Here is a 25,634-nt window from a genome sequence, read left to right on the forward strand (position 1 = left end):
CTAATCCAGGCACTTGTCATCTCCCGTCTGGATTACTGCAACTCGCTGTTGGCTGGGCTCCCTGCCTGTGCCATTAAACCCCTACAACTCATCTAGAACGCCGCAGCCCGTCTGGTGTTCAACCTTCCCAAGTTCTCTCACGTCACCCCGCTCCTCCGCTCTCTCCACTGGCTTCCAGTTGAAGCTCGCATCCGCTACAAGACCATGGTGCTTGCCTACGGAGCTGTGAGGGGAACGGCACCTCAGTACCTCCAGGCTCTGATCAGGCCCTACACCCAAACAAGGGCACTGCGTTCATCCACCTCTGGCCTGCTCGCCTCCCTACCACTGAGGAAGTACAGTTCCCGCTCAGCCCAGTCAAAACTGTTCGCTGCTCTGGCCCCCCAATGGTGGAACAAACTCCCTCACGACGCCAGGACAGCGGAGTCAATCACCACCTTCCGGAGACACCTGAAACCCCACCTCTTTAAGGAATACCTAGGATAGGATAAGTAATCCTTCTCACCCCCCTAAAAGATTTAGATGCACTATTGTAAAGTGGCTGTTCCACTGGATGTCATAAGGTGAATGCACCAATTTGTAAGTCGCTCTGGATAAGAGCGTCTGCTAAATGACTTAAATGTAATGTAAATGTTGTGGACAGGTGTCTTTTATACTGATAACAAGTTCAAAAAGGTGCCATTAATACAGGTAACGAGTGGAGGACAGAGGAGCCTCATAAAGAAGAAGTTACAGGTCTGTGAGAGCCAGAAATCTTGCTTGTTTGTAGGTGACCAAATACTTATTTTCCACCATCATTTGCAAATAAATTCATTAAAAATCCTACAATGTGATTTTCTGGATTTTCTTTTCTCATTTTGTCTGGGATAGTTGAAGTGTACCTATGATGAAAATTACAGACCTCTTTCATCTTTTTAAGTGGGAGAACTTGCACAATTGGTGGCTGACTAAATACTTTTTTGCCCAACTGTATCTCCTTCCCTATCTCCCTATCTCTGATCACTCTCTCCAAACTGGGCTTTTGAAAGAGCCTCAGGTGTGTCAGTAACATCAGGTCTCAGACAAGGTGACATATCCTGCAAGGCTAAGCTACAGTGGCTACAGCCAGCTTACCCGCAATACACACACACGCACACGCACACGCACAGCACAGCACAGCACCGAGCTTACCTGTTGCTCCTGGCCGAGATGACTTAAGGCAACGCTGGCAACGAAGAAAAGGAAGGAAAGGTTACAGGGCCTCCTCTTCCTAGTATCCTGATGGTTAATGTCCAATCGCTGAAAAATAAACTCTGTGAACAGAGCAATGCTTAAAATACAGAGGGACATCAGGGAATGATGTGTCTTTGTTTTTACAAGGACATAGCTTATGGACGATACACTCAACTCTGCTATTCAACCAGATGGCTTCTTCATATGCTGGAGCACAAGTACAAGACATTACAATGCTGCTTCGTACAGTTCTAAGACAGCTGCCGGAAGCTGACGCTGTAGTTGTCCATGTGGGGTCAAATGACATGAGGAGGGCTAGCTCGGAACTGCTGAAACTGGATTTTAAAGAACTGATTCTAGCTCTGAAAGACAAATAAAACGTGGCAGATTATTTCAGGCATCGTACCATCGCTGGGCCGTGGAAGCAAAAGATTCCGTAGTCCATCCAAATAATCTTGTCCCTGCATTTCAAGGCCACGTTGAAACCATGACTTATCAATGACTCAAGCCCTGTTCAGATAATCCCTACCATTGTGTTGTCGTAGTCCTGCTGTAAATGTACCTGTTCCCAGGGGTGTTGGAAGTCACAATGTAAGTAACTTCACTTATGTTCCTCTTCCTTCGCTGGATGCCTCGGTCAATCCTACAGCTGTTGTCAGCAGTACTCCTGCACCTATGAACCGGAGTTATACTGTTAGCACTGAGGTGGTTCGCCCTAGTCGGAAACATACTATGTGCAGCTCATGTTTACCTCTGATAAGCCTCCCCGTAAAGCAATAAAAACAATTATATCCCAGAAAGCGCAAAACATAGCCCATGAAACCGATAACTTGCTTGTAATAACATTGTGATAACATTCATCTACTGACAAGCTCTGAAACTCACTTACATGCTGACCACACCGCTCACGTTGGGTGCGCAAAATACATGTACACCTACAGCTAAACTGCCTGCGCGTGTCAACAAGCATCTGCAGAGCCAAGCGCTAAAATAAAACTTCTATTTTTAACACTTGCCTCTCTGCAAGTCCCGCCTCTCCCATCTCATCATTGGTTTTTAGGAGCATCTTTTTTTATTTGACCTTTATTTAACTGGGCAATGACTGCCTAGGAACAGTGGGTTAACTGCATTGTTTCAGGGGCAGAATGACAGGTGTTTACATTGCCAACTCTGGGATTTGATCTTGCAACCTTTCGGTTACTAGTCCAGCGCTCTAACCAATAGGCTACCTGCAGTCCCATAGACCCACATGGTTGATTGAAAGATGAACTGAGGTCCACACTCCAGTCGGGTTGGTGGTGGTAATGCACCTTAAAGATGGTTGCCAACTGACATAAAGTCCACATAAGAAGAAGATTACTAATGAAGGAGGAGAGATTACTAGAAAATATTAGTTTCCCCTTTTATCTGTGGATTGAATGTCTGGATAGAGAACACATGATTTTGTGCGACTCAAAATAGGTGGAAATTCTACAAAGATCCAGAAAAAAAGGACTTTGTGCATTTCAGGTAAAATAACAACCCAATGTTTATAACCCAGGACAAATACGCTAGCTAGCTAAATGTCCATTCATTTTGAATGTGTTTCGACCTTACCCCAGATTACTACAGTTGGTTCAGAGTTCGTTTTGATATTTCAACTTGTGTGTCTGGTGTGGATGTACAAAATCAACATGCGGCGTGTGCCCGAAAATTGCAGAAAATTATGTCATGGCTTTAGAAGCTTCTGATAGGCTAATTGACATAATTTGAGTCAATTGGAGGTGTACCTGTGGATGTATTTCAAGGCCTACCTTCAAACTCAGTGCCTCTGCTTGACATCATGGGAAAATCAAAAGAAATCAGCCAAGACCTCAGAAAAAAAATTGTAGACCTCCACAAGTCTGGTTCATCCTTGGGAGCAATTTCCAAACGTCTGAAGGTACCACGTTTGTACAAACAATAGTACGCAAGTATAAACCCTATGGGACCACGCAGCCGTCATACCGCTCAGGAAGGAGACGCGTCCTGTCTCCTAGAGATGAACGTACTTTGTTGCGAAAGTGGAAATCAATCCCAGAACAACAGCAAAGGACCTTGTGAAGATGCTGGAGGAAACAGGTACAAAAGTATCTATATTCACAGTAAAACGAGTCCTATATTGACATAACCTGAAAGGCCGCTCAGCAAGGAAGAAACAACTGCTCCAAAACCGCCATAAAAAAGCCAGACAACGGTTTGCAACTGCACATGGGGACAAAGATCATACTTTCTGGAAAAATGGCCTCTGATCTGATGAATCAAAAAATAGAACTGTTTGGCCAGAATGACCATCGTTATGTTTGGAGGAAAAAGGGGGACGCTTGCAAGCCAAAGTGCACCATCCCAACCGTGAAGCACAGGGTGGCAGCATCATGTCGTGGGGGTGCTTTGCTGCAGGAGGGACTGGTGCAGTTCACAAAATAGATGGCAACATATATTGAAGCAACATCTCAAGACATCAGTCAGTCTTCCAAATGGACAATGACACAGTGTAACAGTATAGCTTCCATCCCTCTCCTCGCCCCTACCTGGGCTCGAACCAGGAACGCATCGACAACAGCCACCCTCGAAGCATCGTTACCCATCGCTCCACAAAATCCATGGCAGAGCAAGGGGAACAACTTTTTTTTTTTTTTACCTTTATTTAACCAGGCAAGTCAGTTAAGAACAAATTCTTATTTTCAATGACAGCCTAGGAACAGCAGGTTAACTGCCTGTTCAGGGGCAGAACGACAGATTTGTACCTTGTCAGCTCAGGGGTTTGAACTTGCAAACTTCCGGTTACTAGTCCAATGCTCTAACCACTAGGCTACCCTGCCTACTCCAAGTCTCAGAGCGAGTGACGTTTGAAACGCTATTAGCGCGCACCCCGCTAACTAGCTAGCCATTTCACATCTGTTACACCAGCCTAATCTCGGGAGTTGATATGCTTGAAGCACAACGAAGAGCTTCTGGCAAAACGCACGAATGTGCTGTTTGAATGAATGCTTACGAGCCTGCTGCTGCCTACCATCGCTCAGTCAGACGGCTCTATCAAATATCAAATCATAGACTTAATTATAACATAATACCACACAGAAATATGAGCCTTTGGTCATTAATATGGTCGAATCCGAAAACTATAATTTTGAAAACAAAATGTTTATTATTTCAGTGAAATAAGGAACTGTTCCGTATTTTATCTAACAGGTGGCATCCATAAGTCTAAATATTGCTGTTACATTGTACAACCTTCAATGTTATGTCATAATTACATAAAATTCTGGCAAATTAGTTTGCAACGAGCCAGGCTTCCCAAACTGTTGCATATACCCTGACTCTGCGTGCAATGAACGCAAGAGAAGTGACACAATTTCACCTGGTTAATATTGCCTGCTAACCTGGATTTCTTTTAGCTAAATATGCAGGTTTAATAATATATACTTCTGTGTATTGATTTTAAGAAAGGAATTGATGTTTATGGGTAGGTACAGTCGTGCAGCGATTGTGCTTTTTTTGCAAATGCTCTTTTGTTAAATCATCCCCCGTTTGGTGAAGTTGGCTGTCTTTGTTAGGAAGAAATAGTCTTCACACAGTTCACAACGAGCCAGGCGGCCCAAACTGCTGCATATACCCTGACTCTGTTGCAAGAGAAGTTACACAATTTACCAAGTTAAAATAAATGTTAGCAAGCAATATTAACTAAATATGCAGGTTTAAAAATATTTCCTTGTGTATTGATTTTAAGAAAGGCAAGTTTATGGTTAGGTACACGTTGGCGCAACAACAGTCCTTTTTCGCGAATGCACACCGCATCGATTATATGCAACGCAGGACAAGCTAGATAAACTAGTAATATCATCAACCATGTGTAGTTAACTAGTGATTATGATTGATTGATTCATTGATTGTTTTTTATAAGATAAGTTTAATGGTAGCTAGCAAATTACCTTGGTCTTCTTACTACATTCGTGTAACAGGCAGGCTCCTTGTGGAGTGCAATGAGAGGCAGGTGCTTGGAGCGTTGGACTGTAAGGTTGCAAGATTGAATCCCCGAGCTGACAAGGTAAAAATCTGTCGTTCTGCCCCTGAACAAGGCAGTTAACCCACTGTTCCTAGGCCATCGCTGAAAATAAGAATGTGTTCTTAACTGACTTGCCTGAGGAAAAATAGTCCAAATCGGTGTCCAAAAATACAGATTTCTGATTGTTATGAAAACTTGAAATCGGCCCTAATTAATTGGCCATTCCGATTAATCGGTCGACCTCTAGTACCAATACATGTTTACAACCTCTTCAGAAGAGACAGGAATGCCAATGGGGTGGTGGGTGTGTTGTTGCTGTTTATATTCAGAACCACATTCCTGTAATCATTCCTAAGGATATAATGTCAAATGCTGTTGAAGTAATATGGCTACAGGTTCACCTGCCTCACCTGAAGCCCATTATTGTGGGACGTTGCTATAAACCAAGTACTAACAGTCAGTATCTGGATAATAAGTGTGAAATGCTTGATAATGTTTGTGATATCAACAGAGAGGTATATTTTCTGGGTGACTTAAATATAGACTGGCTTTCATCAAGCTGTCCATTCAAGAAAGAACTTCAAACATTAACCAGTGCCTGCAACCTGGTTCAGGTAGGATGACCACATTTAAAATACCCAAATGTGGGACAACAGGATACATTTTTTGGAACAGTGTAACCTACATGAATAAAAATATTTGTCAGCCTTGGCAGCAGCTAATGGGGGTCCATAGTAAATACAAATACAAATCACTGAGGACTTGTCATGTACCAACAACACCATCACTCTTGTCAAGATGGTACAACAGCATCTCAACTTCCTAAGGCGGCTGAAGAAATTCAACATGCCACCCTGGGTCCTCTTCAAATGCTAGCAATACACCATCGAGAGCGTCCCGGCCAGTTGCATCACGCCTGGTATGGGCTTCGTCCACGACCGCAAGACCCTCCAGCTCCCAATCCCAGGACATCTCCTCAAAACGGTGCCTGAGAAAGGCAAGCAGCATCATCAAGGACCTCACACACCCCAGCCACTGTTTTCTCCCTTACCGTCGGGCATGAGGTCTGATACCAACAGGCTTAGAGACAGTTTCTATCTACAAGCCATCAGACTGCTGAACACTTAAACTGGACTGACCACTTGCTCTGATTCCCCACACGTTAGCATACATGCACTCACTGTCACACCCTGACCATAGTTTGCTTTGTATGTTTCTATGTTTTGTTTGGTCAGGGTGTGATCTGAGTGGGCATTCTATGTTGGATGTCTTGTTTGTCTGTTTCTGTGTTTGGCCTGATATGGTTCTCAATCAGAGGCAGGTGTTAGTCATTGCCTCTGATTGGGAGCCATGTTTAGGTAGCCTAAATTTAGGTAGCCTTTGGTGTTGGGTTTTGTGGGTGATTGTCTCCTGTGTCAGTGTTTGTGCCACACGGGACTGTTTTCGGGTTTCACGTTTGTTGTTTTGGTTATGTGTTCATGTTCAGTTTTCTAATTAAAGAACCATGAACTTCAACCACGCTGCGTTTTGGTCCTCCTCTCCTTTCCAGGAAGAATCCCGTCACACTCACTCATGCACACACCCACACAGACATACAGACGCACACATATACAATACATTCATGCTACACACACATCACAACTAATACTACCAGACTGTTATTATACTGCTCAGTTTATACACTGCCCCCATCCGCCTCTATCCCAATACACAGGACAATAAACTGACTTCCTGTATTATACTTATGCTAAAATATTTATTATATTCTACTGAGCTACTTACTTTATGTTCGTATTATTAGATTTGATTATTTTTTATTGTTGTTGCATTGCCGAGAATGAACCTGTAAGTCAGTACTTTATTTATATATATATACCATGTATATATATATATCCCTTACATCTGACTAATAACATTTGAAACAGAAACACACTGTATCACTCACTCTCTCTCACACACACACACACACACACACACACACGTGCACACACACACACACACACACACACACACACACACACACACACACACACACACAAAAAAACACACACACACACACACACACAACAAACACACACACACACAACAAACACACACACACACACACACACACACACACACACACACACACACACACACACACACACACACACACACACACACACACACAACAAACACAGTAAACAGTTCATGTGGATGCTAAATGCCATGTAGAGATTGAGATCTGGGTTGTAATAGCTGAGATTAGATAAGGAACATCAAGGTGAAGAGGGAGGCTCGGGGGAGAAAAACACGGCTCAGAGAGTGATCTCTCAAATGTCAAGATGTAAACACAACAGACGAAGAGCAGAGGAGTGTGAAGAAGGGAGAGAGGGGGGGGGGGGAAAGAGGAGGAGGACTCAGCCTCATAATCAAAGCTGACATCTCTCAATTCGATTCAATTCAAGGGCATTATTGGCATGGGAAACATATGTTAACATTGGGGCGGCAGGTAGCCTAGTGGTTAGAGCGCTGGGCCAATAACCGAAAAGTTGCTTGATCGAATCGCCGAGCTGACGATGTAAAAATCTGTCGTTCTACCCCTAAACAAGGCAGGAACACAGTACCCCGGTAAGCCGTCATTGTAAATAAGAATTTGTTCTTAACTGTCATTCCTAGTGGAATACATTTTTTTTTAAGTATTATAAATTTGCCAAAGTAAGTGAAGTAATAAACAAAAGTGAAATAAACAATTAGAATGAACAGTAAATATTACGCTCTCTCACTCACTATGACACAGAGGAACCCTTTTGCTATTTTAATGAGGATCAATGATCACAGCTTCACTCTAGACGCGTGTCATTGTTCAATGGTATCTGAGAGATAGATCCCTTAGCAGAGCTAAATAACATTTAGTGAGGTGAGGAACTCTGGTGTTGCTAGAGTGGATGTTTGTAATCTCACAGGATATAACTTGTCCCATGGCTGCATCTTATTCTAGGAGAGATGTCACTCCCTTCTACCCTTCTTACGGACCTGGATAGGGAAAGAGGGATACCTATAGTTCAGTCGTACAACTGAATGCATTTAACTGAAATGTGTCTTCTGCATTTAACCCAACCCCTCTGAATCAGGGAGGTGCTGGGGGGGCTGCCTGAAATCAACATCCACGTCATCGGCGCCTGGGGAACAGTGGGTTAACTGCCTTGCTCATGGGCAGAACAACAGATTTTTACCTTGTCAGCTTGGGGATTCGATCCAGCAACCTTTCGGTTACTGGCCCAATGCTCCTATCCGCCACTATAGGTAACCTTACATGTATGTGGGGAAAGTGTCTGACTTGTCTTGTTGTTGCTATTGTAATGTTAGTGCCGTAACTTAATCAGATAGCTCCTCTATGTCAAACAAGTCAAATGACACTATATAGTCAATATTATCTTCACCTAACTGCACCTATATACTGTATAACTGCATTTTGTAGGCTACACTTAGTCTATGGGGATGATAGATGATCTAATCTACATAGAGTGGGGTGGGAAACGGGATGGCAGTGTAGTAGTAATATGAATGGTATGTATACACACAGCTACACACAGATAGTGAGACTAGTGGTGTTTACCCTTAGCCCAGAGAAAGGAAGAGTTTTTCATCAGGGAGAGGAGATAACCGCTTTTTGTGGAACAGGATTGGAAAAAAGCTCATTCTCCATATCCAACAGTACCACATCTCAGCTCCACAATATCTCATCCTTACCACGTTACACACAGGCACCCACACACACACACACACACATAATGCTATCCAGATACATCCCACCTCCACGATATCTCATCCTTACCACGTTACACACAGGCACCCACACACACACACATAATGCTATCCAGATACATCCCACCTCCACGATATCTCATCCTTACCACGTTACACACAGGCACCCACACACACACACACATAATGCTATCCAGATACATCCCACCTCCACGATATCTCATCCCCTGCCTGCTTCGCCTCACGCTTTCTTTGATTTCAAGAGCTGAACTATTCTGCAACATTTGTTGATGTGGTTCTGCTAGTAAATGCTGCAGAATTGTGCTTCTCTTGGAATTGCTGCTCTTCGCCGCCACGAGAAGTCCACGAGAGATCCATCGCCCACCGAGCTGAGAGCACAAAGATACACACACTTACACACACACACACGAATATACACTCACACTCCCTACACATCTGTTCTGGGATATGCCTGAGCTCTCATTGTGCTCTGTTCCTCTCTTCTCCTGGACAGTTTTAGTCCAGTGGGTGAAGGACCCGGTCAGTCAGTCCAAGCTGCTGTCTGTGTCTCAGGGCCCAGAGCCCAGCTTCAGAGGTTCTGTAGGAGTATCTGGGTTTGTTTGGTGGATGACTTCCAGAGCTCGTTAACCTTGGGAGGCAGACCTAAATTCAGCCCATCCCCCCAGGCCCCCAGGTTAGAGTATGATCTGTATGTAGAATGCTCCCCCTCTCTGACCAGCACTGTCCAGCACACACAAACCATGCACGCAGAAACACTCTCTCTGGCTCTCTACCTCTAGCATCACTATTTTTCTCTCTCTCTCTCTCCCTCTCAGAATCAGGGTTGATATAGTGTTTTGTTTGACGTTCGGGTCTAATATAAAGAATGTTACCATATCAACAACAGCACAGCCTAGGAAGTCGTCTTGTCATGTTGGAAGAAATACATGTTAAATTAATACATGTTAACTTGCAGCCATTACTTTATGCTGATAGATGTATTGTATTGGTCCTATTTACATAGGGCAAACCCTGTCTCAAAACTCACCACAGTCATTTTAGAATGTACAAGTAATTCACAAAGGTATCAAATGATTAGGCAGTTAATCAAATCCCTCTTGTATGAATTTAGCCGTTGTTTCAATTCCGGAGATCACATTCTATTGAAGCCGGCTGCAAGGTCTTAGTTCTTGTATTGTTGGTGTTTTTTACCGTTGTTTAATTGGCGAGTCCATTTTAGCAGGAGGTTTTGGGGTGTGTGTGTGTGTGTGTGTGTGTGTGTGTGTGTGTGTGTGTGTGTGTGTGTGTGTGTGTGTGTGTGTGTGTGTGTGTGTGTGTGTGTGTGTGTGTGTGTGTGTGTGTGTGTGTGTGTGTGTTCATGTGTGTATGCATGTGTGTCTCATCCCTCAGCTGTGTGTGGTCAGACAGTAGCATCATTAGGTTGACAGTTTAAAACTGCTAAGGGAATAAGTGAGTTGTAGTGTGTGAATCAAGGCCATGTTTACAGCCACGTACTGTACCAGAGGTTAATGGCACAGGCAACCTTGGGCCACTGTAGAGGATATCACTCATCATATTGATACTGCAGCTATGTGTGTGTTGACGGGAGGGGTTCTGCAGTGTGTGTGTGTGTGTGTGTGTGTGTGTGTGTGTGTGTGTGTGTGTGTGTGTGTGTGTGTGTGTGTGTGTGTGTGTGTGTGTGTGTGTGTGTGTGTGTGTGTGTGTGTGTGTGTGTGTGTGTGTGTGTGTGTGTGTGTGTGTGTGTGTGTGTGTGTCATTGTCCTGTCCTAATTGCTCACATTTGATCTAAGTGGGTGTTGTTTCAGGGTTTCTTGCTCTCCTCTAGGTTCATTTATCAGGGAGAAATGGAGAGACTCCATCTACAACTCAAGACTCTCAGTCTTCAAGGTGAAGCCCTCAGAAGGCTCAGTGTTACCTTGTTAAATCGATGAGCCCCAGAAGTGGAATTCTCCTCTGAGGATGGAGTGTGTGTCAGGGTTTCCGTCTGCCAGACCCATATGCATTGGGTGGGTAACCTGATTAAGGAGTCCACCCACGGGGCTCAGAATGACAGAAATCATATTTAGATCATGGTAATTAATATGAACAAAACATGCAAGTCCAATATGCAACGATGTGCAGTCCTTCTTACCCAATTCTGATGTACACTTTGAACTTGTTAGAATCATTGTCCACATTTCCTTTTCCTCATCCAATCTGAACAGCAAACGAACAGCAAAATCACTAGCCTATGTCAATCTACTATCACCCATAGTAGAAAAACGTACCTTTTCTATTGGTCAGCTTGTCAAGAAAGAAAACGCCTATTCCAAACAGATTCCGGTACAGTTGTAGGAAGATAGATCCCGATTTCATTGAACCCGCAGGCCGAGGTTACATCAAGAAACGTTAAAAAGCAATAAGGCTGATGGATCAGATCAGAAGGTTTAGTTTAAAATGTTGATAAACTATTATTTCTTCACATTATAAACGCAGCAATGTTCACAAGGCAGTAGTCTAGGTGCGAATGTCCGTTCCATAATGCAATTAGCGAGAAAACACCCTTGTCAAAACGCTCGCACATGCAAGCTTTTCATGTGACAGAGATGAAAATATCCGTAGGAAATTTAGGAAGAGAGCAGATGTAATAGGCTACTTTGAAGCAAGGTAAGACATGCCTCATAATATGTATTAAAACGTTCAGCTTTCAAACAATTACATATATGTTTTCAAAATGCATAGCCTACTGCCTCCAGCTCATTGCACAGTGGGACACGCTGATGAAGCCTTCTCTTGCTGTTTGATATGCTGCTGCAGCAGCTCTCGGCTTTCTGACAGGTTTTCTGCTCAAAGGCTCTGTATCTGTATGCTGTAGGCATGTGATAAATAAGATACATAACCAATATACTGTACACACAAACACAAATGTAATTAAATGAACCTACAGACCGATAAGCATGACCAGTCAGACGTATTTCCTGCGACTGGTATTTCCATCAATGATAGGCTAAAAAGCATTATTTCGCAATGGGAATTTTTTTCTCCTCCGGGACAATTGGCCGGCGCCAATTTTATTTATCAGCTTTTCAATTTTTTTTATAGGCCAAAAGCCGGCTATTACCGGTTAACGGAAACCCTGGTGTGTGTGGTTGTGTGCATTCATGCGTGTGTGTGTGTGTGTGTGTGTGTGTGTGTGTGTGTGTGTGTGTGTGTGTGTGTGTGTGTGTGTGTGTGTGTGTGTGTGTGTGTGTGTGTGTGTGTGTGTGTGTGTGTGTGTGTGTGTGTGTGTGTGTGTGCGTGTGTGTGTGTGCGTGTGTGTGTGTGTGCATGCGTGTGTGTGGTACCATCGGTTAAAGGCTGAGAGGGATTTGAAAGGCCATTTGTCCCTGAGGCAGACAGGCTTTAGGAGCAGACTGCAGGGAGAGGGAGAGAGGGAGCGAGAGGGGGGAGGGAGCGAGAGATGGGGAGGGAGAGAGAGATGGGGAGGGAGAGAGAGATGGGGAGGGAGAGAGAGATGGGGAGGGAGAGAGGGAGATGGAGAGCAAGGGAGTTTAGGAGAAGAAAGGAAGAGGAGAATAGAGGGAGTTTTTTTCTCTTCACTGCTTTCAATATAGTTCATTTTCCTCATCGTTCTGGATATAAATCAGTAGAGATTAATATCATAAGGTCAACAGATTGTATTTGCAGTCTAAGCCATTGTCCTTTCACTGTGTCTAACAGTCCATTTGATACCATCTCGCCTTCTCTTTTGTCCATTTGCTGATGTTAAAGCACAGTTTTAAACTACATTTAGTGGGAGGAGCTGTCATTGTCTGTTATCCTGCCATATCAAACCATATCTCTATGTCTGTTATCCTGCCAAAAACCACATCTTTGTGTCTGTTATCCTGCCATATATAACCACATCTCTGTGTCTGTTATCCTGCCATATATAACCATATCTCTGTGTCTGTTATCCTGCCATATATAACCATATCTCTGTGTCTGTTATCCTGCCATATATAACCATATTTATGTGTCTGTTATCCTGCCTTATATAATCATGTCTCTGTGTCTGTTATCCTGCCATATATAACCATATTTATGTGTCTGTTATCCTGCCATATATAACCGTATCTCCGTGTCTGTTATCCTGCCATATATAACCATATACATGTGTCTGTTATCCTGCCATATATAACCATATCTCTGTGTCTGTTATCCTGCCATATATAACCGTATCTCCGTGTCTGTTATCCTGCCATATATAACCATATACATGTGTCTGTTATCCTGCCATATATAATCATGTCTCTGTGTCTGTTATCCTGCCATATATAACCATATACATGTGTCTGTTATCCTGCCATATATAACCATATCTCTGTGTCTGTTTTCCTACCATATATAACCATATACATGTGTCTGTTATCCTGCCATATATAATCATGTCTCTGTGTCTGTTATCCTGCCATATATAACCATATCTCTGTGTCTGTTATCCTGCCATATATAACCATATCTCTGTGTCTGTTATCCTGCCATATATAACCATATCTCTGTGTCTGTTATCCTGCCATATATAACCATATCTCTGTGTCTGTTATCCTGCCATATATAACCATATCTCTGTGTCTGTTATCCTGCCATATATAACCATATACATGTGTCTGTTGTCCTGCCATATATAACCATATCTCTGTGTCTGTTGTCCTGCCATATATAACCATATACATGTGTCTGTTGTCCTGCCATATATAACCATATACATGTGTCTGTTATCCTGCCATATATAACCATATCTCTGTGTCTGTTATCCTGCCATATATAACCATATCTCTGTGTCTGTTATCCTGCCATATATAACCATATACATGTGTCTGTTGTCCTGCCATATATAACCATATCTCTGTGTCTGTTATCCTGCCATATATAACCATATACATGTGTCTGTTGTCCTGCCATATATAACCATATACACGTGTCTGTTGTCCTGCCATATATAACCATATATCCCTCTGTCTCTCTCTCTGCAGCGTGTCGACCAGGCTTCTACAAGGCGTTTGCGGGGAACATCAAGTGTTCTAAGTGTCCCCCTCACAGTTTCAGCTATGGAGAGGGGGCTGCTGTCTGCCACTGTGAGAAGGCTTTCTACAGAGCTGAGAGAGACCCACCCACTATGGCCTGCACACGTGAGTATCATCAATCAACCAATCAGTCAATCAATCAGACAATCTCGTTATTGTCTAAGCAGCCCTCAATACACTCAGATAGAGTACAGTACAGGTCTGTAGTGGTATTACTCAGAACAAAGACAGGGAGAGAAAGAGATGGGGGTAAAGAGAGCTAGAGTGAGAGGGAGAGAGAGAGAAAGAGACAGGTACAGTAGAGAGAGGAAGAGAGAGAGTAGAGAGCTGATAGAGATCTGTTGAGTAGAGAATGGAGGCTGATTGATGGGCACTGGGACACAGCTTGCCTCTTAGACAGAGAAAATAGAGGGAGATAGCACAGATAGGACAGGAAGCCAACGGACAGATGCTGACAGAGGAGGAGGAGGTGGAAAAGGAGGTGCTCCCTTCATCTGTCCTGAGAGAGAAACACTAAGCAGGACTGATGAGAGAGAGAGAGAGAGAGAGCTTGAGAGACAGGTCTATTCATGGAGAGGGGTTGGCTGGAGGGGAGGACAGTGAAGGAGGAAAGAAGGAGGGGGAATGAGTTAAGGAGAGGGGAGCAGGAGGGGGAGGCGGGGGGGACATGAGAGAGGGATGGAGGGAAGGTAGAGAGCAGATGAGCAGGATGGAGGGGAGGAGGAGGGCAGGAAATAGGGAATGGGAGTGGGGAAGGGAAGGAGAGGGGAAGGTAGAAGGACAGGAGAGGGCTCCAGCCTATTGTCCAGACAGACAGTGAGCTTGGCAGTCCTGGAGAGTTTAAATCCCTCAGGCCTTTTAACACTTCCCCTCTGACAGCTGGCACTGCTCTGTACAACACAATATCTGCACACTCACATACACATTACCTGCACACTCACATACACATAATGCCTGCACACATCTACTTAATGCCTGCACACATCTACTTAATGCCTGCACACATCTACTTAATGCCTGAACACATCTACTTAATGCCTGCACACATCTACTTAATGCCTGCACACATCTACTTAATGCCTGCACACATCTACTTAATGCCTGCACACATCTACTTAATGCCTGCACACATCTACTTAATGCCTGCACACATCTACTTAATGCCTGAACACATCTACTTAATGCCTGCACACATCTACTTAATGCCTGCACACATCTACTTAATGCCTGCACACATCTACTTAATGCCTGCACACATCTACTTAATGCCTGCACACATCTACTTAATGCCTGCTCACATCTACTTAATGCCTGCTCACATCTACTTAATGCCTGCACACATCTACTTAATGCCTGCACACATCTACGTAATGCCTGCTCACATCTACTTAATGCCTGCACACATCTACTTAATGCCTGCTCACATCTACTTAATGCCTGCACACATCTACTTAATGCCTGAACACATCTACTTAATGCCTGCACACATCTACTTAATGCCTGAACACATCTACTTAATGCCTGAACACATCTACTTAATGCCTGCACACATCTACTTAATGCCTGCACACATCTACTTAATACCTGAACACATCTACTTAATGCCTGCACACATCTACTTAATGCCTGAACACATCTACTTAATGCCTGAACACATCTACTTAATGCCTGCACACATCTACTTAATGCCTGCACACATCTACTTAATGCCTGAACACATCTACTTAATGCCTGCACACATCTACTTAATGCCTGAACACATCTACTTAATGCCTGCTCACATCTACTTAATGCCTGCACACATCTACTTAATGCCTGCACACATCTACTTAATGCCTGCACACATCTACTTAATGCCTGCACACATCTACTTAATGCCTGAACACATCTACTTAATGCCTGCACACATCTACTTAATGCCTGAACACATCTACTTAATGCCTGCTCACATCTACTTAATGCCTGCACACATCTACTTAATGCCTGCACACATCTACTTAATGCCTGAACACATCTACTTAATGCCTGGATGCACCGTCTCACAATCCCTGGATGCTCTCCCAGAATAACTTGATGAGAAGCTCTCTGTACTAGATAGTAGATGTACAGTGGTAGACATGATGGACATGAAATTATAAAAGTAAGGTTTTGGTTTTTAGCCTTGATTAAAACTAATAACATTTACCTTGTACCATAAGAACTGTTCTGTTTCAATGTGTATTATACTCAGATTTATACTCCTGCCACTACCAGCTAAAGAGAGTTTAGGACAGAAATATGATCAATCAACACGAAGCCTTTCTACCTCTCTCTCTCCTCCAGGATCCCCACTCCCCTCGTCGTAATGTGGTGGTCAACCTGAATGACACCTCTCTCCTCTCTCTATCTCTCTCTCTCTCTCTCTCTCTCTCTCTCTCTCTCTCTCTCTCTCTCTCTCTCTCTCTCTCTCTCCCAGGTCCCCCCTCCCCTCCCCGTAACGTGGTCTTCAACCTTAATGACACCTGTCTACTGTTAGAGTGGTCTCCACCCAGTGACATGGGTGGTCGCAGGGACTTGACCTATAACGTGCTGTGTAAACGCTGTGGCCCAGAGCCCGACCAATGCCAGCTGTGTGGGGAGGAGCTTCGCTTCGTGCCCCGCCCCCAGGGCCTGACCAACGCCATGGTAACAGTGATGGACTTCTCGGCTCACGCCAACTACACCTTCGAGATCGAGTCGCTGAACGGAGTGTCTGAGATGAGCCACTTCCCGAGACCTGTGGCCGCCATCACTGTCTCCACCGACCAGGGCGGTGGGTAGACCTAAACACTGACCTCTAACCCCTAAACCATGACCCTTGGCAATCATTGCAGTCTCCATTACACAGTACACACACCCTCATACACATACACTGTCGCATACACTCTCAATGCACAGTGAGTGTACACTCTCCGGGTGATGTACTGTAGAACGGCTACGGTTCTCATCTGGGCGAACATTGTGTGTTTTCTTTCTCTCTCTCTCTCTCTCTCTGTCTATCTCTCTCTCTCTGTGAGGGTGTGTGAATGTGTCTGGTAGATGTCTTCTATTGTTCTATTACACATTGGACACTTGTGTCCACAGACAGACAGTCAGTCCTGCAGGTCATTCTGGGTAATATCCATCAGTCCAAATGTCCAGACTCCTTTTATGACACATTAATTAATGTCTTATAGCCTATTGAAACATTTTTAGCATTAATATCCTCAAACGTTGTTGCGCTTGTCAGAATTTCCTTCATTTGCTGGTAGGGAAGATTGGGAAATGGGGAAATTGTTTGAAAGTTACACTCACGGAAACTGGGGGAAGTTGTAACATATTTTTAGTTTAAAAAACCTGTTTTGGTTAGTGATCATTTGTAGTGACTCTTTTCACCCTTCTGAACGTGTAAAGGATCCATATGTTGTTCTGAAATATGAACACAGAAATACAGGACATTTTGAACTCTTATTATGATGCTGATTTGACAGAATTACAGTCTTGGTCTTGAATATTTCTGGTCTCGGTCTTGACTTGGTCCAGATGGTCTCGAACACAAGACTGATATCCTCTCTGTTATTTCATTACCAGACACCGACTGGCTGGCTTTTATGTGACAAGCACACTACTGTAGCAGGCTGGTTTACCTCGAGTATTGCTTTAACCTCTAGACGTGACTCTCATCTCACTTTTACGTTGGAAAAAGATAGAGCCTGGAGTTTTCTTTGTTTATTTGCATAATTTGTGTAATCGCAATCTCCTTTTCTTACCCTTTGTCTTCCTTCTCTCTTACACAGTCTGTCCCTCTCACTCTCCATTTTCTATTCCTCTCTCTCCCACACTCATCCACCCACAGTGGGTGGAGATTTATAAGGCATAGGGATTACCAGTGGGGTACCTTGGCCTTGAGTAAATCCCATCACATTTAGAGAAAATGATAAGAGTCTTGGAAAATAGCGTGTGGATTAATGGGCTGGGCTGCTACCAGTAGTGTGGCTCTGTCCCGTAACTGTCTGATTTACTATATTAGTATGTCCATTAGGACACAGAGGATCACCACAGCTCATACTGACACACACACACAGATACACGCCATAAGAAATTGAGAACCAGAGAACATGACAGGCCTTTTATTCCACGGAGAATCCTGGAAATATCACACAGTCAATACTTTTTATTCTACTTTCATTTGACATACCAAACTTCCATTGGAGACATGCAGCTTTGCATCTGTGTATTGTCAACGTAGTGATGTTTTTTGAAGGAGAGATGTCTGGATTTGATGAGATTAACTCTCTGCAATACTGTGTGTGGTTTAGGAGAAGAGGTTGGGAACAGGGAGACTCAAAACCACACACACACACAGACACACTCTTCCATATACTCCCTCCCGTCCCCAGTGAGCTATTGGACAGGAGTTTCTTATAAACAGTTAACCTAGCGTGTCTTCCCTGAGCCCAGGCAGTATGGCCGCCCCGCCAGGTATCCCAGAGGGCTGTGCATCAGGGAGGTGGGAGCCCCCCACCAGGTGACTGGGTCACGCCTGGCGGAACACAGGAAGCCGCTGGGAGGAAGGGGCGGGACCAGCTGTCAGGCGCTGCGGCAGTAGAGTGTGATTGACGCGTTGGGGGAGTCACGGTGGAGAGGAAGTGGAAAGTTAATTGAATGTTGGGAGAAGTGAAATGAGAGACTAAACCCAGGAGAGAGAAAGACAGAGGGGTGATATACATGTCTGGAGAGGTGAGAGTGAGTGAGTGAGTGAGTGAGTGAGTGAGTGAGTGAGTGAGTGAGTGAGTGAGTGAGTGAGTGAGTGAGTGAGTGAGTGAGTGAGTGAGTGAGTGAGTGAGTGAGTGAGTGAGTGATGGAAGGGAGAAAGAGGAGTAGGCAGGAAATTAAAGAGTGTGTGTGGGTGAGGAAAAGTGGGTTGGAGAGGGGAAGACAGAAGACTTGGGAAAGGAGGAGACAGGTGGAGGAGTAGATGGAGGGCCAGAGGAACGAGGAGACAGGTGGAGGAGTAGATGGAGGGCCAGAGGAAGGAGGTGACAGGTGGAGGAGTAGATGGAGGGCCAGAGGAACGAGGAGACAGGTGGAGGAGTAGATGGAGGGCCAGAGGAAGGAGGTGACAGGTGGAGGAGTAGATGGAGGGCCAGAGGAAGGAGGAGACAGGTGGAAGAGTAGATGGAGGGCCAGAGGAAGGAGGAGACAGGTGGAAGAGTAGATGGAGGGCCAGAGGAAGGAGGAGACAGGTGGAAGAGTAGATGGAGGGCCAGAGGAAGGAGGAGACAGGTGGAAGAGTAGATGGAGGGCCAGAGGAAGGAGGAGACAGGTGGAAGAGTAGATGGAGGGCCAGAGGAAGGAGGAGACAGGTGGAGGAGTAGATGGAGGGCCAGAGGAAGGAGGAGACAGGTGGAAGAGTAGATGGAGGGCCAGAGGAAGGAGGAGACAGGTGGAAGAGTAGATGGAGGGCCAGAGGAAGGAGGAGACAGGTGGAAGAGTAGATGGAGGGCCAGAGGAACGAGGAGACAGGTGGAGGAGTAGATGGAGGGCCAGAGGAAGGAGGTGACAGGTGGAGGAGTAGATGGAGGGCCAGAGGAAGGAGGAGACAGGTGGAAGAGTAGATGGAGGGCCAGAGGAAGGAGGAGACAGGTGGAAGAGTAGATGGAGGGCCAGAGGAAGGAGGAGACAGGTGGAAGAGTAGATGGAGGGCCAGAGGAAGGAGGAGACAGGTGGAAGAGTAGATGGAGGGCCAGAGGAAGGAGGAGACAGGTGGAAGAGTAGATGGAGGGCCAGAGGAAGGAGGAGACAGGTGGAGGAGTAGATGGAGGGCCAGAGGAAGGAGGAGACAGGTGGAAGAGTAGATGGAGGGCCAGAGGAAGGAGGAGACAGGTGGAAGAGTAGATGGAGGGCCAGAGGAAGGAGGAGACAGATGGAAGAGTAGATGGAGGGCCAGAGGAAGGAGGAGACAGGTGGAAGAGTAGATGGAGGGCCAGAGGAAGGAGAGGACAGGTGGAAGAGCAGATGGAGGGCCAGAGGAAGGAAGAGACAGGTGGAAGAGTAGATGGAGGGCCAGAGGAAGGAGGAGACAGGTGGAAGAGTAGATGGAGGGCCAGAGGAAGGAGGAGACAGGTGGAGGAGTGGATGGAGGGCCAGAGGAAGGAGGAGACAGGTGGAGGAGTAGATGGAGGGCCAGAGGAAGGAGGAGACAGGTGGAGGAGTGGATGGAGGGCCAGAGGAAGGAGGAGAGAGACAGAAGACTTGAGAAAGGAGGAGACAGGTGGAGGAGTAGATGGAGGGCCAGAGGAAGGAGGAGACAGGTGGAGGAGTAGATGGAGTGCCAGAGGATGAGGAGACAGGTGGAGGAGTGGATGGAGGGCCAGAGGAAGGAGGAGAGAGACAGAAGACTTGAGAAAGGAGGAGACAGGTGGAGGAGTAGATGGAGGGCCAGAGGAAGGAGGAGAGAGACAGAAGAATTGGGAAAGGAGGAGACAGGTGGAGGAGTTGATGGAGGGCCAGAGGAAGGAGGAGACAGGTGGAAGAGTGGATGGAGGGCCAGAGGAAGGAGGAGAGAGACAGAAGAATTGGGAAAGGAGGAGACAGGTGGAGGAGTAGATGGAGGGCCAGAGGAAGGAGGAGACAGGTGGAGGAGTAGATGGAGGGCCAGAGGATGAGGAGACAGGTGGAGGAGTGGATGGAGGGCCAGAGGAAGGAGGAGAGAGACAGAAGACTTGGGAAAGGAGGAGACAGGTGGAGGAGTTGATGGAGGGCCAGAGGAAGGAGGAGACAGGTGGAGGAGTGGATGGAGGGCCAGAGGAAGGAGGAGACAGGTGGAGGAGTAGATGGAGGGCCAGAGGAAGGAGGAGACAAGTGGAGGAGTGGATGGAGGGCCAGAGGAAGGAGGAGAGAGACAGAAGACTTGGGAAAGGAGGAGACAGGTGGAGGAGTGGATGGAGGGCCAGATGAAGGAGGGCAGACAGGTGGAGGAGTGGATAGAGGGCCAGAGGAAGGAGGAGACAGGTGGAGGACTGGATGGAGGGCCAGAGGAAGGAGGAGACAGGTGGAAGAGTAGATGGAGGGCCAGAGGAAGGAGGAGACAGGTGGAGGAGTGGATGGAGGGCCAGAGGAAGGAGGAGAGAGACAGAAGACTTGAGAAAGGAGGAGACAGGTGGAGGAGTAGACGGAGGTCCAGAGGATGAGGAGACAGGTGGAGGAGTGGATGGAGGGCCAGAGGAAGGAGGAGAGAGACAGAAGACTTGGGAAAGGAGGAGACAGGTGGAGGAGTTGATGGAGGGCCAGAGGAAGGAGGAGACAGGTGGAAGAGTGGATGGAGGGCCAGTGGAAGGAGGAGAGAGACAGAAGACTTGAGAAAGGAGGAGACAGGTGGAGGAGTAGATGGAGGGCCAGAGGAAGAAGGAGACAGGTGGAGGAGTAGATGGAGGGCCAGAGGAAGGAGGAGACAGGTGGAGGAGTAGATGGAGGGCCAGAGGAAGGAGGAGACAAGTGGAGGAGTGGATAGAGGGCCAGAGGAAGGAGGAGACAGGTGGAGGACTGGATGGAGGGCCAGAGGAAGGAGGAGACAGGTGGAAGAGTAGATGGAGGGCCAGAGGAAGGAGGAGACAGGTGGAGGAGTGGATGGAGGGCCAGAGGAAGGAGGAGAGAGACAGAAGACTTGAGAAAGGAGGAGACAGGTGGAGGAGTAGACGGAGGGCCAGAGGATGAGGAGACAGGTGGAGGAGTGGATGGAGGGCCAGAGGAAGGAGGAGAGAGACAGAAGACTTGGGAAAGGAGGAGACAGGTGGAGGAGTTGATGGAGGGCCAGAGGAAGGAGGAGACAGGTGGAAGAGTGGATGGAGGGCCAGAGGAAGGAGGAGAGAGACAGAAGACTTGAGAAAGGAGGAGACAGGTGGAGGAGTAGATGGAGGGCCAGAGGAAGGAGGAGACAGGTGGAGGAGTAGATGGAGGGCCAGAGGAAGGAGGAGACAGGTGGAGGAGTGGATGGAGGGCCAGAGGAAGGAGGAGAGAGACAGAAGACTTGAGAAAGGAGGAGACAGGTGGAGGAGTTGATGGAGGGCCAGAGGAAGGAGGAGACAGGTGGAAGAGTAGATGGAGGGCCAGAGGAAGGAGGAGACAGCTGGAGGAGTGGATGGAGGGCCAGAGGAAGGAGGAGAGAGACAGAAGACTTGAGAAAGGAGGAGACAGGTGGAGGAGTAGACGGAGGGCCAGAGGATGAGGAGACAGGTGGAGGAGTGGATGGAGGGCCAGAGGAAGGAGGAGAGAGACAGAAGACTTGGGAAAGGAGGAGACAGGTGGAGGAGTTGATGGAGGGCCAGAGGAAGGAGGAGACAGGTGGAAGAGTGGATGGAGGGCCAGAGGAAGGAGGAGAGAGACAGAAGACTTGAGAAAGGAGGAGACAGGTGGAGGAGTTGATGGAGGGCCAGAGGAAGGAGGAGACAGGTGGAAGAGTGGATGGAGGGCCAGAGGAAGGAGGAGAGAGACAGAAGACTTGAGAAAGGAGGAGACAGGTGGAGGAGTTGATGGAGGGCCAGAGGAAGGAGGAGACAGGTGGAAGAGTAGATGGAGGGCCAGAGGAAGGAGGAGACAGGTGGAGGAGTGGATGGAGGGCCAGAGGAAGGAGGAGAGAGACAGAAGACTTGAGAAAGGAGGAGACAGGTGGAGAAGTTGATGGAGGGCCAGAGGAAGGAGGAGACAGGTGGAAGAGTAGATGGAGGGCCAGAGGAAGGAGGAGACAGGTGGAGGAGTAGATGGAGGGCCAGAGGAAGAAGGAGACAGGTGGAGGAGTAGATGGAGGGCCAGAGGATGAGGAGACAGGTGGAGGAGTGGATGGAGGGCCAGAGGAAGGAGGAGACAGGTGGAGGAGTGGATGGAGGGCCAGAGGAAGGAGGAGAGAGACAGAAGACTTGAGAAAGGAGGAGACAGGTGGAGGAGTTGATGGAGGGCCAGAGGAAGGAGGAGACAGGTGGAAGAGTGGATGGAGGGCCAGAGGAAGGAGGAGAGAGACAGAAGACTTGATAAAGGAGGAGACAGGTGGAGGAGTTGATGGAGGGCCAGAGGAAGGAGGAGACAGGTGGAAGAGTAGATGGAGGGCCAGAGGAAGGAGGAGACAGGTGGAGGAGTGGATGGAGGGCCAGAGGAAGGAGGAGAGAGACAGAAGACTTGAGAAAGGAGGAGACAGGTGGAGAAGTTGATGGAGGGCCAGAGGAAGGAGGAGACAGGTGGAAGAGTAGATGGAGGGCCAGAGGAAGGAGGAGACAGGTGGAGGAGTGGATGGAGGGCCAGAGGAAGGAGGAGACAGGTGGAGGAGTAGATCGAGGGCCAGAGGATGAGGAGACAGGTGGAGGAGTAGATGGAGGGCCAGAGGAAGGAGGAGAGAGACAGAATACTTGGGAAAGGAGGAGACAGGTGGAGGAGTTGATGGAGGGCCAGAGGAAGGAGGAGACAGGTGGAGGAGTGGATGGAGGGCCAGAGGAAGGAGGAGACAGGTGGAGGAGTAGATGGAGGGCCAGAGGATGAGGAGACAGGTGGAGGAGTGGATGGAGGGCCAGAGGAAGGAGGAGACAGGTGGAGGAGTGGATGGAGGGCCAGAGGAAGGAGGAGAGAGACAGAAGACTTGGGAAAGGAGGAGACAGGTGGAGGAGTAGATGGAGGGCCAGAGGAAGGAGGAGACGGAGTGGATGGAGGGCCAGAGGAAGGAGGAGACAGGTGGAGGAGTAGATGGAGGGCCAGAGGAAGGAGGAGACAGGTGGAGGTTTAGATGGAGGGCCAGAGGAAGGAGGAGAGAGACAGAAGACTTGAGAAAGGAGGAGATAGGTGGAGGAGTAGATGGAGGGCCAGAGGAAGGAGGAGACAGGTGGAGGAGTGGATGGAGGGCCAGATGAAGGAGGAGAGAGACAGAAGACTTGGGAAAGGAGGAGACAGGTGGAGGAGTTGATGGAGGGCCAGAGGAACGAGGATACAGGTGGAGGAGTAGATCGAGGGCCAGAGGAAGGAGGATACAGGTGGAGGAGTAGATCGAGGGCCAGAGGAAGGAGGATACAGTTGGAGGAGTAGATGGAGGGCCAGAGGAAGGAGGAGACAGGTGGAGGAGTGGATGGAGGGCCAGAGGAAGGAGGAAGAGGAGGACATGCTCTAGAAAGAGGGGAGTTTTTTTAATCAGGGGAAGCAGCTGGCTAATCGTGTGTGTCACCAAAGCAATCAGGGACAGGCAGAGAGAGAGAGAGAGAGAGTGTGCTCCTCTTCAGCAGACTCTCTAGTAGGAATATATATTAGTATCGCTGAAGGAACTTCACTTTAATCGTGTCTTCTCCCAGTTAAAGAGGAGATAACATTTTCTGATCTTGCCTGTTGATATCAAAACCTCCTCCCCTTCCTCTCCTCTCCTCTTCTCATTTCCCTCTCCTTTTCTCCCCTTTCTCTCCTCCCCTCCCCTCCTCTCCCCTTCTCATCTCCCCTCTCCTCTCCTTCTCCCCTTTCTCTCTTCCTCTCCTCTTCTCCCCTTCCTCCTCCCCTTCTCTTCTCTCATCCCCTTCTTTTCTCTCCTCACCTCTCCTCCCCGTATCTTCTCTCCTTGCCTCCCCTTATCTTCTCTCCTTGCCTCCCCTTATCTTCTCTCCTTGCCTCCCCTTATCTTCTCTCCTTTCCTCCCCTTATCTTCTCTCCTCTCCTCCCCTTATCTTCTCTCCTTCCCTTATCTTCTCCCCTTATCTTCTCTCCTCCCCTTATCTTCTCTCCTTCCCTTATCTTCTCTCCTCCCTTTATCTTCTCTCCTTCCCTTATCTTCTCTCCTTCCCTTATCTTCTCTCCTCCCTTTATCTTCTCTCCTCTCCTCCACTTATCATCTCTCTTCTTCTCCCCTTATCTTCTTCCCTTATCTTCTCTCCTTCCCTATCTTCTCTTATCTTCTCTCCTCCCCTTATCTTCTCTCCTCTCCTCCCCTTATCTTCTCTCCTCCCCTTATCTTCTCTCCTCTCTTTCCCGTATCTTCTCTCCTCTCCTCCCCTTATCTTCTGTCCTCTCCTCCCCTTATCTTCTCTTATCTTCTCTCCTCTCCTCCCCTTATCTTCTCTCATCTTCTCCTCTTCTCTTATCTCCTCCCCTTATCTTCTCTCCTCCCCTCCCCTTATCTTCTCCTATCTCCTCCCATTATCATCTCTCCCCCCTCCCCTTATCTTCTCTCCTCTCCTCCCCGTATCTTCTCTCCTCTCCTCCCCTTATCTTCTCTCCTCCCCTTATCTTCTCTTATCTTCTCCCCTTATCTTCTCTCCTCCCCTTATCTTCTCTTATCTCCTCCCCTTATCTTCTCTAATCTCCTCCCCTTATCTTCTCTCCTCTCCTCCCCTTATCTTCTCTCCTCCCCTTATCTTCTCTCCTTTCCTTATCTTCTCTCCTCTCCTCCCCTTATCTTCTCTCCTCTCCTCCCCTTATCTTCTCTCCTCCCCTTATCTTCTCTTATCTTCTCCCCTTATCTTCTCTCCTCCCCTTATCTTCTCTTATCTCCTCCCCTTATCTTCTCTAATCTCCTCCCCTTATCTTCTCTCCTCTCCTCCCCTTATCTTCTCTGCTCCCCTTATCTT

The 25,634-nt window shown here is 47.1% G+C and overlaps 1 protein-coding gene across 1 annotated transcript in view; it reads left to right on the plus strand.

The window, feature by feature from the left end:
- The window catches only part of LOC118366834 (ephrin type-A receptor 6-like), a 298,784-nt gene that overhangs the window by 194,777 nt on the left and 78,373 nt on the right, over positions 1 to 25,634 (plus strand). The window contains exons 6-7 of the mRNA XM_052493450.1: positions 13,999 to 14,154; positions 16,505 to 16,840. Coding sequence (XP_052349410.1) covers positions 13,999 to 14,154; positions 16,505 to 16,840 — 492 coding nt within the window. The remainder of the gene's footprint in view (positions 1 to 13,998; positions 14,155 to 16,504; positions 16,841 to 25,634) is intronic.

This window comes from Oncorhynchus keta, chromosome 34, assembly GCF_023373465.1.
Source record: "Oncorhynchus keta strain PuntledgeMale-10-30-2019 chromosome 34, Oket_V2, whole genome shotgun sequence".
Lineage (NCBI taxonomy): Eukaryota > Metazoa > Chordata > Actinopteri > Salmoniformes > Salmonidae > Oncorhynchus > Oncorhynchus keta.